Here is a 15,464-nt window from a genome sequence, read left to right on the forward strand (position 1 = left end):
CAGCGATTTATTTGAGGCCTCAAGCTAGGCATGCGCAAGTCGTAGGGGCGGGCCACTTTACGTCCCTCCCCGCTAGTCCACACTCGGGCTTTTGCTCGGCCTCTCGCAAAGTCTCGCGAGTTTTGCTAGGGGAAACGGGCTGGGTGGAGAGACGGAGCAGGGAGATCTAGTGGGAGCCCTTTGCTCTTAGGGGGCCGTGACTGGTTTAGCTGGTGCTGTGGTTGGTACTGCGCTCTTGGGGAGGCTCTCAGGTCGCCGGGATCAGTCTTCCCAATGGGTGATTGGGAAAATTAGCGGGTAGAAAATCTTGAGGGTCGGAGGCAATTTTTTTTCTTAGCTCCGCCCTCTTCCTGTTAGAGACCTGGGCGTCTGGCCCGCCGAGGGGGAAGGGCAGCTTGGCGGGGCTATCGAAGAGTGCTTTGCGCACGCGCCAGTCCGAGTGTGTGAGTGTTTGTGTTCACGCGCAGGCGCGCGCGCGCTCCTGCATTTAGGAAGCCTGGGAAGGACCGGTGTGCTAAGAGATGAACGGGGAAAGCATAGTCCCCTGTCTTTGGTACCAGTCACTCCTGACTGTGCGCTGACCCTCCCCACCCAGCCAGCAGCCTTTTCCAGAGAGGCTGTGGTCCATAGCCTCTGTTCGTTTTCACTGCAGGACCAGGCACGAAAGTAAGCGAACCTCGATCCTGAGGTCTTCCCTATCCACTCACCTTGTACTTTCTACCCCCCACCTTCCAGCAGAGTCTGTCTAGGTTTCTCAAAGAAGAGTTTTGCATGAAGGGGAAATACGTTTGAAAGCAGTAGAAGAAAATAGGTAGATTGTAAAAAGTTTTGATGAGCACTTTTGCTCTGTTTACCATGTGCTTTTCGAATGTGGATTTGTCTATTCAGTGTAAGATTTTCTTGGCGAAGCAAGGGAGTTGCTATAAGAAAAGTTCTTGAAGTTCCTCCTCCCCACCAGCGTGATGGTAGCACCTAAGTTTTTCTGTTCTACATGATAAATTTACCGTGGTGTTTCATAAGCTAAGGGGGAGAACGTGAATTTGAGGTCCTTATCCTAATGCGAAGACCTGATACACAGTTATCCTAGGAGATGTTTGTTATGTTTGGGACTTCCCTTTGTTGTCACTCCTCTTTCCAGTTCATTCTTTCTCCCCCTCTACCCTTCTTCAGAAGTCTTGGGATTTTTTTTGGAGGGAAGCCCCAAAATACTGACTGAATTAAGTTTAGGGATTTATATGTAATTGATGTCAATTAACAAGGATGATCAAACGTGTATTTGAAGAGTACTTGTCGTTTATTATGTTTGATATTGTGTAAGAGAAACAATTCGATTATTTGTAAAAATATTTTCTGTTGACAAGTTTAAGTGCATTCCAAAAGCGAAAAATGTATGCATGGATTGCAGTGTTCCCTGCCTCCGGTAGAATAACAGGTTAATATGGAGCAGCTCATCCCTTGAATTGATAGTTACTTTATTGTCATGACCTCATTAAATCTTGTCCTTTGTTGGATAAATTTCATTGAATCCTGATTATTTATGTTCCCTACCAAATCATCTTGAGGAAAAGAGACAGTCATTAGAAATAATTTAAGAGATTAAATGTTATATATAAGATGTTTGGCTAATATATTTTATCCTTTACAGGTTGAAACAAGATGAAGATTTTTTCTGAATCTCATAAAACGGTGTTTGTCGTGGATCACTGCCCTTACATGGCAGAGTCATGCAGACAGCATGTCGAGTTTGATATGCTGGTGAAGAATAGGACCCAAGGAATCATCCCATTGGCCCCCATATCTAAATCGTTGTGGACTTGCTCAGTAGAATCTTCCATGGAATATTGTAGGATAATGTATGACATATTTCCTTTCAAAAAGCTGGTGAGTGTGAAGTACAAGGAAAATCATGATTTCGGGGGTGTACTTAACTGCTTGTTACATTTTTTATATATGAATTTGCTATCAATTTGAGTTACTGTTTATTTGCTACTTTAAAAATGTGGTATATGGAACGCCCCTTTGGGATTAATATGTTACATATATTTAATCGGGGCCAACAATAATAATAACAGCTTACAGTTACAAAGCTCTTCTTACATGTGCTTCATATTTATTAACTCCTATGACTCTCACAACAGTCCTATGCAGTAATTACTGTAATTAATGGGACAATATTCAAACTATGTAATAACCAGAATGGAACAGACACTGACCACTGAGAACTGTTGCCAGCATAAGCAGAAGGGATGTTGGCTGAAAGCACTTTGTCAGAGTATGTTGGTGTGTTTCATGTGAATATTAGTCTTGTTTATTATTGCCTTGTTGGAGATGCAGAAACTGAGGTCAAAAGAAGCAACTGCTCTGAGTCATATAGCTAGTTAGAGGCAGAACCAGAATTCTCAGAACCAGGCTGCTTACAGTTTTAGTGAAAGTGTCCTAAACCGCCGCAGGGTTTGGCCATGTTGTAAAGAAATACTCTTAAGAATGCTAAGTGGAAATTGTTTTTATCAGTAAGAAGGGAAATGTAAGATTGATAAAAATTTCTAGTATGAAAATGATCTTCAGGTTTCAGAATCTCAACTGTTGTATTTAAGGGAAGTCATTTGGTTAGCCACAGTGGATGATGTGTTTTCTGTCTCATTTGGAGCAGCGTAGGCTGGGACCTCTTGTTTAGTCACTTCAGTCATGTCCAGTTCTTTGCGACCCCATGGACTGTAGCCTGCCAGGCTCCTCTGTCCATGGGATTTCCTAGGCAAGAATACTGGAGTGAGTAGGCTGGGACCTAGCCAGTTCATAGACTGGCATAGGCAGAGGAGTAACAGTCAGGCTGAACATGGAAAGTCTAATATATATTACACATTCAGATGTATTCTAAATTAAATATAAATTGCTTTTAGTCCCTCTGTAAATTGTGTATCATGTAGGATAAAAAAAAAGTATGAGAGGAAGCATAATGTAGTGGTTGAGGGCATAGGTTTCGGTTCAAGTTCTGACATCATTAAGCAACCAGCAGTGTGACCTTGATCTTTTTGCTTCATCTCTTCAAGCCTCAGTTTCTTCCCTAGTCAGCATAACACCTCCTTCCTATGATTGTTGTAAGATTTCATTGCAGTAATGTGAGTAAAAGGGCCAGTAAGACATGTTCCTGTCAGATAAACCTCAGGAGAAAAGGTTACTTATCAAACTTACTGGGAAATCAAAACTAGTATTTCACAGATAATAAGAAAAAAGATCATGAATTAGACCGTATAGTTCAGTGAAGAATAAATAATCTCACCCTCCTCCCAAAAGAGAACACAGCCATATTCTGATGTATTTTCTAATATGTCCTTACTGTCATCATCTTACCTGATAGTATTTTTTGGTTTGCATTTTACTTTAAAATTTAGAATGAAGTCCAAATCCATTCTTCTGGCCTCCACTGCCTTATGTGATACAACTCCAGCATATTTTTCTGACCTTGTGGTAGTACACAGAGGCTTTTGCATTTGCAGTTTGCTGTACCTAGTATTCTCTACCTCCATTTCTTTCCCTGGCTGTTTTCTTTTGGTCATTTTCGATTCCCCTCTTGCCTGGAGAATCCCAAGGACAGGGGAGCCTGGTGGGCTGCTGTCTATGGGGTTGCACAGAGTCGGACACTACTGAAGCGACTTAGCAGCAGCAGCAGCAATTGCCACTTTTATAGAGAGCCCTTTTCTGATCAACTGATCTAAAAAAGCTAAACAATTTCTTTTTCATATCATTTATCATTCTCTGAAATCATCTTGTTAGTTTATTTTTGTTTGTATTCTTCCTGCCCTGCCCTCTGTCTTTCTACATCTGAGAACCCCGGATGTTCCCCACGTTGTGAGGGGCAGAACTGTTTTCCTGGTACTGGGTGTTCTGTGTATGTATGAATGAATCAGTCAGCAAACTAGTGCTAGAGACTGCACTTCAATTTGTGTTTGTATTACATATATTAAAAGATATTTATAATTAAATATTTTAAATATGTAATTGAGTGGAATTGGAGTTGAATACTAATTATTTCTTTGAACTCTATTAGGTGAATTTCATTGTAAGTGACTCTGGAGCACATGTTTTAAATTCTTGGACTCAAGAAGACCAAAATTTGCAGGAGGTATGCTTAGGTTTCTTTTGTTTTTTTGCTTAGGTTTTGAGTTGTGGCCATTTTTGAAAATATGTGAGTACAGTAATACTTCCTTAAAAATAATTTTTTTACTGGTGTAGTATTTGCATGTAATTATAAAATACCAACTAACACTAAAAGAAAAACAGCTATCTACCTTCCAGTCTTTCCCCACTTCCTAGAAGCAAGCTTTGAACTCTCTAGCTCATCTAGTATTTACTTCCATATTTCTAAATAACATTTTTACTTCTATTTATAGAGTTCCTAATTTAAATCTTATTTATCATTATTGTCAATGAAGATTTACCTTTTATACTTTCTCTTGCATATCCCACTATGACTGCCCAGTTCCATTCCCTGGTTTTCTCAGTACTGTTATATCAGAAGTTTTGGTTAATTGAAAATTCCATGTTTACATTATGTCTACATAAAGGATTATCCACTCCTAAGCCAAGTAGTGTATGTGATTGTTTCATTTGTGTTTTGTTTAAGGTTTTATTAAAATATAGTTGATTTACAGCTCTGTATAAGTTCAAGATGTACAGCACAATGATTTGACTTCTGTGTTATTTCCTTTCTTGTACAATTTTTTTATGTATTTCTGGAATTTATATTTACTTTTTTCGCTTTTAATATAGTTAGTTTTCTGAGAATATATTGCTGTTTTCCTCATGTCTCTACAAAAAAATTTCGATGTTTTTATTATTGGCGAATTAGAAATTAGGCAGTTTGATTTTTTTTTTTTCCCCTTGAAAAACTTTGTGGAGCTCAGTCTTGGGCTGCAGCTGGAACTGGTTGCGTTTCTAGGCCTGTTGCCCTGCTGTCGTCCTCCTTGCTCCCTGCCTTTCAGTTCCCAATTTTTTTCCTCTTTTTTTTGGTGTGTGTGTAATCTCTTGTTTTGGCAGGATATACCCTCCAGAATTTCTGTAATTTACCTTACAGTTTATTCGTACTAGAGATATAAAAATTGAAGTTTGGAAATAATTTTTTCTTCAAAATCCTGAGGGCCTTACTCTACTGTTATATAGCTTCCAGTCTTGTCAAGAAGTCAAATATTTTTTCCTTTGTAAAACGGAAATATTTCTTTGTAACGTTTTAGAATATTTTCTTTCTCCCTTTTGTTCTGAAATTTCTCAAGTATTCGCCCCAGTGTGGGTCTTTTGTCATTCACTGAGCTAGGGTTTATTTTCTTCCAGAGAAATTTCCCTGTACTGTTTCTATGATAGTGTTCTTGTCTTTGTGTTCTGCATCTCTCTGGAATCCCTATCAGTGGGAAATTGGACTTCCTGAATTAATTCCCTTATTCTTTTTCTCCTTGGTCCTCATTGTTCTTTCTGAGCCTTTTACCTATCTCCTTTTAATCCTTATATGGAACTTTTTATTTGATCATATCTTTAATTTCCAAGAACTTTTACTTATGCTTTAATTATGTACATGTTTGTCATTTTCTTTTCTTGCTTTATGGGTGTAATTTTTTAATATGAAGGTACTAGTAATTTATTTGATGTTTTCTCTTGATCTCTTTGTGTTTTCCGTGTTCTTTTCATGTTGAGGCTTTTCTTAAATGCCTGCTAATACTTGGGTAATGCAGTATTGTTTAAAAGAAAGGCACTCAGCAGCAAGTGAGAAGATCTGCATGTTATGAAGTAGGTATTGCTGACTGGTCTTTGTCATAGTTATCTAATTGTTCTCCCTGGGAGATCTCTGGGTGTCAGAATGGACAGATCACCTCTCTGGGACCACCCAGGGTCTCCAGGGAAGACCTTACACTCTTCTATCTCTATGCTGTAAACCTGATAATCAGCTTTCTGGGAACCAGGGGAGATGGTAGGTAAAATATCGAACTTCCACTCAGTCTTTCTGGTTTTGGTCTGGTATTGTGCTGTCCAATGTACCAGCCATATGTAGCTACTATTAGCTATTAAATAGCTACTATTTAAAATTAAATTTACTGGAAAAGACCTTGATCCTGGGAAAAACTGAGGGCAAAAGGAGAAGAGGATGACAGAGGATGAGATGGTTGGATGACATCACTGACTCATTGGACATGGATTTGAGCAAACTCAGGAAGATAGTGAAGGACAGAGGAGCCTGGTGGGCTGCAGGTCATGGAGTCACAAAGAGTCGGACATGACTTAGTGACTGAACAAAATGCAGTTAAAAAGTTCAGTTTCTCTGTAGTACTGGCCATGTTTCAGATACTCAAATAAAATACATGTGGATAGTGGCTACTGTACAGCACAGATATAGAATATTTCCATCATCACAGAAAATTCTTTTGGGCAGCACTGGTCTAGTGTCTTACCCTTATATTTTGCTGCACTTGGTGAAATCCTTGTTTGGTAACTTCCTGGTTCAGTTCCTCCAAGGGATGTGATTCTGTGTCTGGGGAGAGGTGGTCATTTGTATGGGTAGGGTGTAAGTTTGGGAGTCAAGTTGTACTTTATACTGACGTCAACTTGTTCAGTTTTCAGTATCTTGCTCACTCTTGCTTTGTGTGGTACTTGATACCTCAGTTTCTGAACTTCTCCTAGATTCTGAAAAGCGTATCATCTTGCTTTTCCCCTGTAGGCGCTTAGATTCAGCTAATTCAGTGTTGCTAAGTCGATTACCTGTCCTCCATACATTCTTGCTGACATCTCTTGTTTATTCTCTTGTCTGCTCCTCCATTCTCTTCATATTTGTGAGTTTATTGGGGTTCCCCCCTCTGCCCCCCTGCCTTTGGTGTTTGCTTTTTAAAATTAAATTCCTTTACTACAGTTTTAGTGGGGTTTTAGGAGGAAGCAGAAATAAACCCATGCTCAATACATCAAGTTTATGCTTTTTAAACATGTGTCTAAGGATACTGAGTTTGTGGTAGATTGCATTCTTTGCTGTTGTTTAGTTGGATAGCAGACTTCAGTCTACAAAGTTCTTCACTGATGAATATGAGCAAGAGAGACAAGCATTAGTGAAATATTTTAATACATTATTTTGAACTATTTCATGTTAAAAATTCTCTGTTAATGGATATCCTTTAATGAAAATAGCTCAGTTGTGTCTGACTCTTTGCGACCCCATGGGCTATACAGTCCATGGAATTCTCTAGGTCAGAATACTGGAGTGGGTGGCTATTCCCTTCTCCAGGGGATCTTCCCAACACAGGGCTCAAACCCAGGTCTCCCACATTGCAGGCAGATTCTTTATCAGCTGAGCCACCAGGGAAGCCTTTAATGGAATTAATCCCATATAAATGGAGGTTTTAAACTGAATACTTACGAGAAAATGTGTTTATCACAGTGTTTGGTCTTAAAATGTTGTGATTAACATAATATATAAACATTTCTAATCTTCTTTTCTTTTGAGGTAACTCACTGAAGGTGACAGGTGGGTAGGAGGGCTGTTCTTTGGCTTGTCTTTGCATTTATATCACTCCAGAATGATCTTTATTCTTTAATTGCTTGAAAAAAATATTAAAGATTGCATTCATTCCCCCTGTACAATCTCTTAGAAATAGCATGTATTCTGTTTTGTTCTTTCAAGAGGTACTGTGAAAGAAGGCTGAGGCTTCTCTAGTTGTATATGAATAAAAATAAGTACAAATATGTATAGATTTTCCTTACTGCACCTCTGCAGTGCAGTAAAAGGTATGCATTTGATAATGGTAGATATACTGATGATATGAGAATTACTGTAGTACTTCCTTCTGCTTTCTGAAGGTAAAGAAATATTATATCATACTATATCACAAGAGTTGCTTTTAGATTATGAACTGAAGGGAAACTAGTTGTGAATGCAACCATATAGCAAAGCATTGGTATTCAGGATGATACAAAGTAATTGACATTTTGTATAAATTATGTATCATCATCTCCATGTTGACACATTTTATGTTTAGCTTTAGTTATCCATGTCACACCTTTCTCTAGTTATTTTGAATAATCATGAGAAAAAATTGAAGTAGATTGATTGAAGAATGTTTAGGCTGGAAGGATTGTAGACATTTTTTGCTTTGGCTCTTTCTTCGTGCTGGTGAAGGTACTGAAGCCCAAGGGGCCAGAGGTAGTTTGACTTACATGCTTAGATTCAGGGCTTCTTCTCGTACATCTCATAATGCTATCCTCTCTGTACATGGTAGATGTTACTTAAAAAATGTGTCAAATTTCAAGAGTCTTATTTTTGTTAGCTAAATTTAAGTGAAGTCTACAAGTATTATACTAGTGTGGGGCAGGTTCTATTGGTTTCACTTTCAGCGACCCCATGAATCGCAGCATGCCAGGCCTCCCTGTCCATCACCAACTCTCGGAGTTCAGTCAGACTCACGTCCATCGAGTCAGTGATGCCATCCAGCCATCTCATCCTCTGTCGTCCCCTTTTCCTCCTGCCCCCAATCCCTCCCAGCATCAGAGTCTTTTCCAGTGAGTCAACTCTTCGCATGAGGTGGCCAAAGTACTGGAGTTTCAGCTTCAGCATCATTCCTTCCAAAGAAATCCCAGGGCTGATCTCCTTCAGAATGGACTGGTTGGATCTCCTTGCAGTCCAAGGGACTCTCAAGAGTCTTCTCCAACACCACAGTTCAAAAGCATCAATTCTTTGGCGCTCAGCCTTCTAAACAGTCCAACTCTCACATCCATACATGACCACAGGAAAAACCATAGCCTTGACTAGACGGACCTTTGTTGGCAAAGTAATGTCTCTGCTTTTGAATATGCTATCTAGGTTGGTCATAACTTTCCTTCCAAGGAGTAAGCGTCTTTTAATTTCATGGCTGCAGTCACCATCTGCAGTGGTTTTGGAGCCCAGAAAAATAAAGTCTGACACTGTTTCCACTGTAAGGCAGAGCAAGGATTTAAGCCCATATTTATCTGACACCAAAAGTTATAAACTTTTCTCTCTGCTGCTTTCCTGTGACCACAGCACTCCTCTCCTAAAAAGCAGTTTCTCCTGTGAACCAGGAACTTTTATAGTGATGTGTACACAGTATTTTTTCTTTTTGGATTATTGTTTATGAATAGGTAATACCTATGTAGTTTAAAAATAAAATTTGCATATATATTGGCCTGTGTACATATGTACATACATGTGTGTGTAAATAAAAGCTAGGCTTTGAAGAATTTCCCACTTGTCCCCTGCTCCAGTTAGTGGTATACTAGAGCCTGCTTATGTAGCTTGAGAGAGCTGAGTGTGTGAATCCCATCTCACCTTTGCACTCAGTGAAAGATTGAAATAAGCTATCATGGGAGTTTTTAACCATAGATGCTGGCAAACACTACAAATTAGGAATTTTTTTTTGTTAAGAGAACTGGTTTACCGGCACATCGTTTATCCCCATCACTATTAGTTTTTAACTGGACCTTCGAATGTATCTTTATGCATACATAGAACAAAGTCCTCGCTCTTTCTTTTAAAGATTGTTTTAGTTATTTTGGATCCTTGCAGTTCCATATGAACTTTCAAATCTGCTTATCAGAAAAGTCACCTGAAATTCTGACAGGGCTTATATTTAATCCTAGTTCCGTTTGGGTAGTATTGTCATCTTAACAATAATAAATCTTCCAATCCAGAAATGTAGAGTGTTTTCTATTCATTTAGATCTTTAATTTATTTCAAGAATATTTCTTAGTCTCAGAGTATAAAATTTGCATTTCCTTTGTTAAATTTATTTCTAAGCATTTTATTCTTTTTGATGCTATTGTAAATGGAATTATTTTCTTAATTTCACTTTTGAATTTTTCTTTGCAAGTGCATAGCAGTGTAGTTGATTTTGTCTTTTGATCATATACTTGCAACCTTGCTGAGTTTTATTATTTTTAGAAAATTTCTAATGGATTCCTTAGCATTTTCTCCATGCATGATTATTTCATCTGCAATATAGCGATAGTTTTACTTCTTCCTTTCCAATCTGAATTCCTTTTACATCTTTTTCTTTCCTAATTGCCCAGGAGAGAACCTCTAGTACAGTGTTGAATAGACATGGTGAGAGTGGATATCCTTCTGTTTCTAATCTTAGAGGGAATGCATCTATTAAGCATGATATTATGTGTAGGTTTTTCATAGATGCCTTTTATCTGCTTGAGAAAGTTCCCTTCTGTTTCTAGTTTGTTAACTGTTTTTATCATGAAAAGATTTTATTTTATTTTTTTACTTTGGCTCATTTAATCCTCTCTCAACCCATGAAAGGATTTTAGATTTTTGTCAAATGCTTTTTCTGGAGCTAATCATATGGTTTTTAAAAATTCTATTGATAGCATTTGCATTAATTAATTTTTAGATGTTAAATCAACTTTGCATTCCTGGGATAAGTCCCACTTGGTCATGGTATATAATTCTTTTGAAATGTTGCTGGATTCAGTTTGCTAGTATGTTGTTGAAGACACTTGTCTCCATGTTTATAACATACATTGGTCTATAGTTTCCATTTCTTGTGATGCCTTTGTCTGACTTGTGCTTATTCTTGTCAACGTAATTGTTTCCCCTTTTACTTAGCTGATGGCAGCATTAGCTGCTGTTGGGCCTCCTAATCCACGGGCAGATCCAGAATGCTGCAGTATTCTGCATGGTCTCGTTGCAGCAGTGGAAACCCTCTGTAAAATTACTGAATACCAACATGAGGCTCGTACTCTGCTGATGGAGAACGCAGAACGTGTTGGAAATAGAGGACGGATAATTTGCATTACTAATGCAAAAAGGTGAGATGTTAATCACAGTAATTCTTACTGAGGAATTTTTCATGTCCTACTATAGTTTTTAATTTAAAAAAGTAGAGGCAACATGTTAGCATTTAAGCATATCACATGTGGCCTTTCTAATATCACAGCTGTGTTCCCAGTTCTAAAATATCCAGTTCACCTCAGTGAAACTGTTTGAATTGTTATGATGTAGGTCAATTTGACTTTTTTCCCCTCTCTAGGTTTTCATTCAGTTGGTTGTTTGATATTGTGAATGAGCATGCTACAGACAATCCTTATCGCAGTAATTAAAGTGCCTGTAACATGATACCACAGCTGAATAGTGTGTTTAATTAATTTTTTTCTCTTATTGTTTATTTAACTTGTTTATATCTTTTTCTATCCCATAGTGATAGTCATGTGCGAATGCTTGAGGACTGTGTCCAAGAAACAATTCATGAGCATAACAAACTTGCTGCAAATTCAGATCAGTGAGTAAAATCCATAAATGGAATAAATATTCCATTTTTATGGTCCTGTTTATTTCATTATAATTATTCCAGTAATTTGATTAGTAATTGGTAGCATTCCCTTGACTTCTCTACTGGCTCTACAAATTAGTCAAAACATGTGTTTGATCAGCAACTTCTTGTCCCATTTTCCCTTTCACTATAAGATTTTACTTTTTGCTCACAGGAAAGGTGAGCAGAAGGATAATATAATAAATAAATTTATAATGCATATTTTTAATGGCTAGATCTCATACTCTGTTACAAATCTATAAAATGCCAAATCAAAACATTACAGCTAATTACATTGTATGAATTTTTTAAAAAGAAAAAAGCTACTAAAGACATGTTTGGGACAATTGTAGTGTGGAGTATATGTTAGATTGAGCTACTATTAAATTTCTAGGTGGAGTACTGGTATTATTGTTAACAAGTAGGATTATTCTCACTAGGAGAAGGAAGTATGCTCAGGTATGTAGGAGTGAAGTATCATTGCCTCTGCAACTTACTCTTAAATGACTTAGTGAAAAAAAGAAACTGTACATCTATTTAGTCATTTATAATGAAAATGAATGTAACTAACAGTGAATATAGGTTAAGGATATATGGGTGTTCATTGAATAGTTCCTTTCTTTTAATTTTTCTGTAGGTTTGGAAATTTTAAAATAAAAAGTTGGCTCACAGATACAGAGAACAAACTAGTAGTTAGTGGAAAGAGGGAAGGGTGGAGGGGCAAGTTAGGGGTAAGGATTAAGAGGTACAAACTACTGTATATAAATAACTAAGCTACAAGGATATAGTGTACAACACGGGGAATATAGCCAATATTTTGTAGTAACTATAAATGGAGTATAATTTTTTAAAATTGTGAATCACACTGTGTTGTAAACCTGCAACTTTTATTATTGTACATCAGCTGCACCTCAGTTTAAAAAATTAAATAAAATAAAATGGAGGGGCAAACACGGATAAAAAGTTGGGGTAACTTTTTAGTATTACAGATCCTGTATTCTTGGAGATAACCAATTATAGGTCATATAGTTGCCTGATTTTGCCCTTAAAAACGCTAGTATGTATGTGTATGCTCTCAGTTGCAGCCTACTCTATGTACTGTAGCCTGTCAAGCTCCTTGGAACATGGAATTTTCAAGGCAGGAATAGTGGAGAGGGTTGCCATTTAAATACTAGTGAAAGGGAAATTAATACACAATATATTCATTTTTCTCTGTGGCAGTTATCTTTTGAAAATTATACCAGAATGTAAGAATTTTTATCCTTCAAACACACAGAAAATGATCATTTTTGCATTTGAATTAAATTCATAAAAATTATTCATTAAATGTTCATAGAAGGATAGCAATTATACAGTATTTCCGAATATTTAGCTTTTATGTTAACTGTACTAATCTGATTTATACACTGTTTTAGTATATTAAATGTTTATGGTTTACCTGCCTGAATTCTTTCCATAGTATGTGTTCTTATATTTTAAGTGAAAAGTTTTTCTTTAAGTCTCATGCAGATTCAGAAATGTGAGCTAGTCTTGATCCACACCTACCCTGTTGGTGAAGACAGCCTTGTATCTGATCGTACTAAGAAAGAGGTAAGTAGAGGTCATGGAAGAAGAGGTCATTGTTAGTTATTAATGATAAACACAAGGCTTAGCATAAGAATGATCAGATTGCCAACATTTTCTGCTAAGAAAATTTAGTTTTGAAATCTACCTGTATGGCAAAATACCTGGATTGGTGCTTTATGTTATAATTGTAGATTTTGAAAGTATTTTCTGTTTTGCTTGCCTCTTAATGTTTATTTCAAATAACTTCATTGTCAAACCACACATAATCTGTATTGTTTCTCGAATTTCAATTACTGTTTGTGTGTGTGAGTTGCTCAGTTGTGTCTGACTCTTTGTAACCCCATGGACTGTAGCCTGCCAGGCTCCTCCATCCATGGGAGTTTTCTAGGCAAGAATACTGGAGTAGGTTGCCATTTCCTTCTCCAGGGGATCTTCCTGACCCAGGGATTGAACCCAGGTCTCCCACATTGCAGTCAGACTCTTATCATCTGAGCCAAATTGCTTTAATGACTTCTTATTCTGGAAAACTTTCTTTTTTTTCCTCATTAGAAGAAAAATACACTCTTTAGTCAAAATATACTCCTATAGAAAAGAAATTAATTTTACCTGTCCAGAAGGGAAAAGACTAATTTCCAACCTTAGTTTTACTTTTCAAATAAATTGGCACAATTTTAAAGGAAAAGATGAGTCTGTTGATTATTAAATGGATTCACATAGCATAGACCATATCAGTGGTCTGTGTTTAGCAATACAGATATATGTGTTTATATAATGATATTAAATGTATATGTTCTTATTTCTGTTTTTTTTATTTAGCATTATTTATTATAAACATCTAAAGTATTAATGAATTTTTTTTATAACTTTAAAAAAAATTTTTTTATTACTAGTATTTTTTAATTTTTTTTTTAGGTTATCTCTGTCATTGTATTTTAGGTGATTTCCAGTGTAAACCCATTTTTTTGTTAGCTTTTTTGTAACTCTTGATAACATGACAGTACTTTGACTTTATGATAAGTAAACAATTTACTTACGATAAATATTACCCTGGAATGAATAAAATGTTACCTTGTTATAAGTGACTTTTGGCTGCCTTATTACATTTATTGGTGACAAAATATGACATTTGTAGTGATTTTCATTCTTTGTAATGAGCAGTGTTATCTGCAGAGGTTTGTCTTCTTCACAAAATTAATTATTCTACAGTATTTCTGTGGGTCACTTCAAATCAATTTTGCATATAGATAAATAGAAGTAAAACTTATAAATTAAAATATATATTTAAATCAAAGATTATTCTACTCTGAGTTTCAAGAGGACAGAGATTTTCCCTGTTCACTGCTGTATCCTCCAATAACTCACAATTTCTAGTAATCAATATAGTAAGTTCTCCTTACCTGTTGACTGAATGAATGAATAAATATGTATTACTAAGATAATGATTATGATTAACTTATGGATCTTTTGTTTCCTATCTCAAAAGTTTTAAAGTACTTAATTTTTATGGGTTGAAGTAAAATATTTAGCCCTAAGTTACAATGTATTAATGTTTTGTGTGTTTTTTTTTCATACTCCTCTATAGTTGTCCCCCGTTTTAACCAGTGAAGTTCATAGTGTTCGTGCAGGACGGCATCTTGCTACCAAATTAAATATTTTAGTACAGCAGCATTTCGACTTGGCTTCAACTACTATTACTAATATTCCAATGAAGGTAGGCAGTTTTTTTTCTTGTTATTTTGAAAACTGCTTTACTTTTTAAATGTTTGCTTGATATGTATTATTTGTTTTAATGAACCTTAATTCTTTCTTCCCATATCATATTTTCTGTTTTGCTAGCCCACATTCAGTGTCTTTGACCAGGTTAGTAAATAATGAAAAGCAACATGAAAGGATCACAGAACAAAATGCACTATTTTTTTCCTAATTTGAACCTTCTGTATCAGCTTTTTTGTTTTTAATTTTGTTCTCATTATTTTCGTCAAAATATAATTTTCATCTGAAATGATTACTTTTTTCTGTGATTCTTTTCCTGACAGTTGTTATTAGATTTAACTCACTTCGTGTGTTCTAGTAGATCTGTTTCCTTTATTTTTGTTCTTCCATACACACTATAAAGGTGTTTATAACTGATAGGTCTAACTAGGGGAAAAAAGTTTATGATTTTAAACAAGTTTATTATTCTAGTTGAAAAACTACCATATGAGTCTTATGATTTTACTAAAGGATTTTCTTAGGAATCTATTACTAACTTTCATTTTCATTATGGGCTTACCTGATGACTTAGTGGTCAAGATTCTGCCTGCCAATGCAGGAGATGTGGGTTCAATCCCTGGGTCAGGAGGATCCCCCGGAGAAGGAAATGACAACCCACTCCAGTAGTCTTGCCTGGGACATACCACAGACAGAGGAGCCTGGAGCACTACAGTCCATGGGGTCACAAAAGAGTCAGACACAACTTAGTGACTAAATAACAGCAGCAACAGCGTTTTCATTATATTACTTAGTTGTCTTAAGACCAGTATGACGCCTGGCCTATAGAAAGCTTCACATGAATTTTTACTGAGTGGAGTTAAGTTTAATTGTATTGTTTATGTCTACAAA

General features: G+C 36.4%; 1 protein-coding gene across 2 annotated transcripts in view; it reads left to right on the forward strand.

Annotated features, from left to right (window-relative positions):
- The first annotated feature begins 117 nt into the window (after positions 1 to 117).
- INTS13 (integrator complex subunit 13) overlaps positions 118 to 15,464 on the forward strand; it is a 30,448-nt gene continuing 15,101 nt past the window's right edge. The window contains exons 1-7 of one of the 2 annotated variants that reach the window (XM_059886664.1): positions 118 to 666; positions 1,646 to 1,881; positions 4,046 to 4,120; positions 10,595 to 10,797; positions 11,187 to 11,267; positions 12,797 to 12,887; positions 14,446 to 14,574. In XM_059886664.1, coding sequence (XP_059742647.1) covers positions 1,657 to 1,881; positions 4,046 to 4,120; positions 10,595 to 10,797; positions 11,187 to 11,267; positions 12,797 to 12,887; positions 14,446 to 14,574 — 804 coding nt within the window. In that variant the 5' untranslated portion in view covers positions 118 to 666; positions 1,646 to 1,656. The remainder of the gene's footprint in view (positions 667 to 1,645; positions 1,882 to 4,045; positions 4,121 to 10,594; positions 10,798 to 11,186; positions 11,268 to 12,796; positions 12,888 to 14,445; positions 14,575 to 15,464) is intronic. The other variant, NM_001046499.2, reaches the window with a different exon arrangement.

The sequence above is a fragment of the Bos taurus genome, chromosome 5 (genome assembly GCF_002263795.3).
Source record: "Bos taurus isolate L1 Dominette 01449 registration number 42190680 breed Hereford chromosome 5, ARS-UCD2.0, whole genome shotgun sequence".
Lineage (NCBI taxonomy): Eukaryota > Metazoa > Chordata > Mammalia > Artiodactyla > Bovidae > Bos > Bos taurus.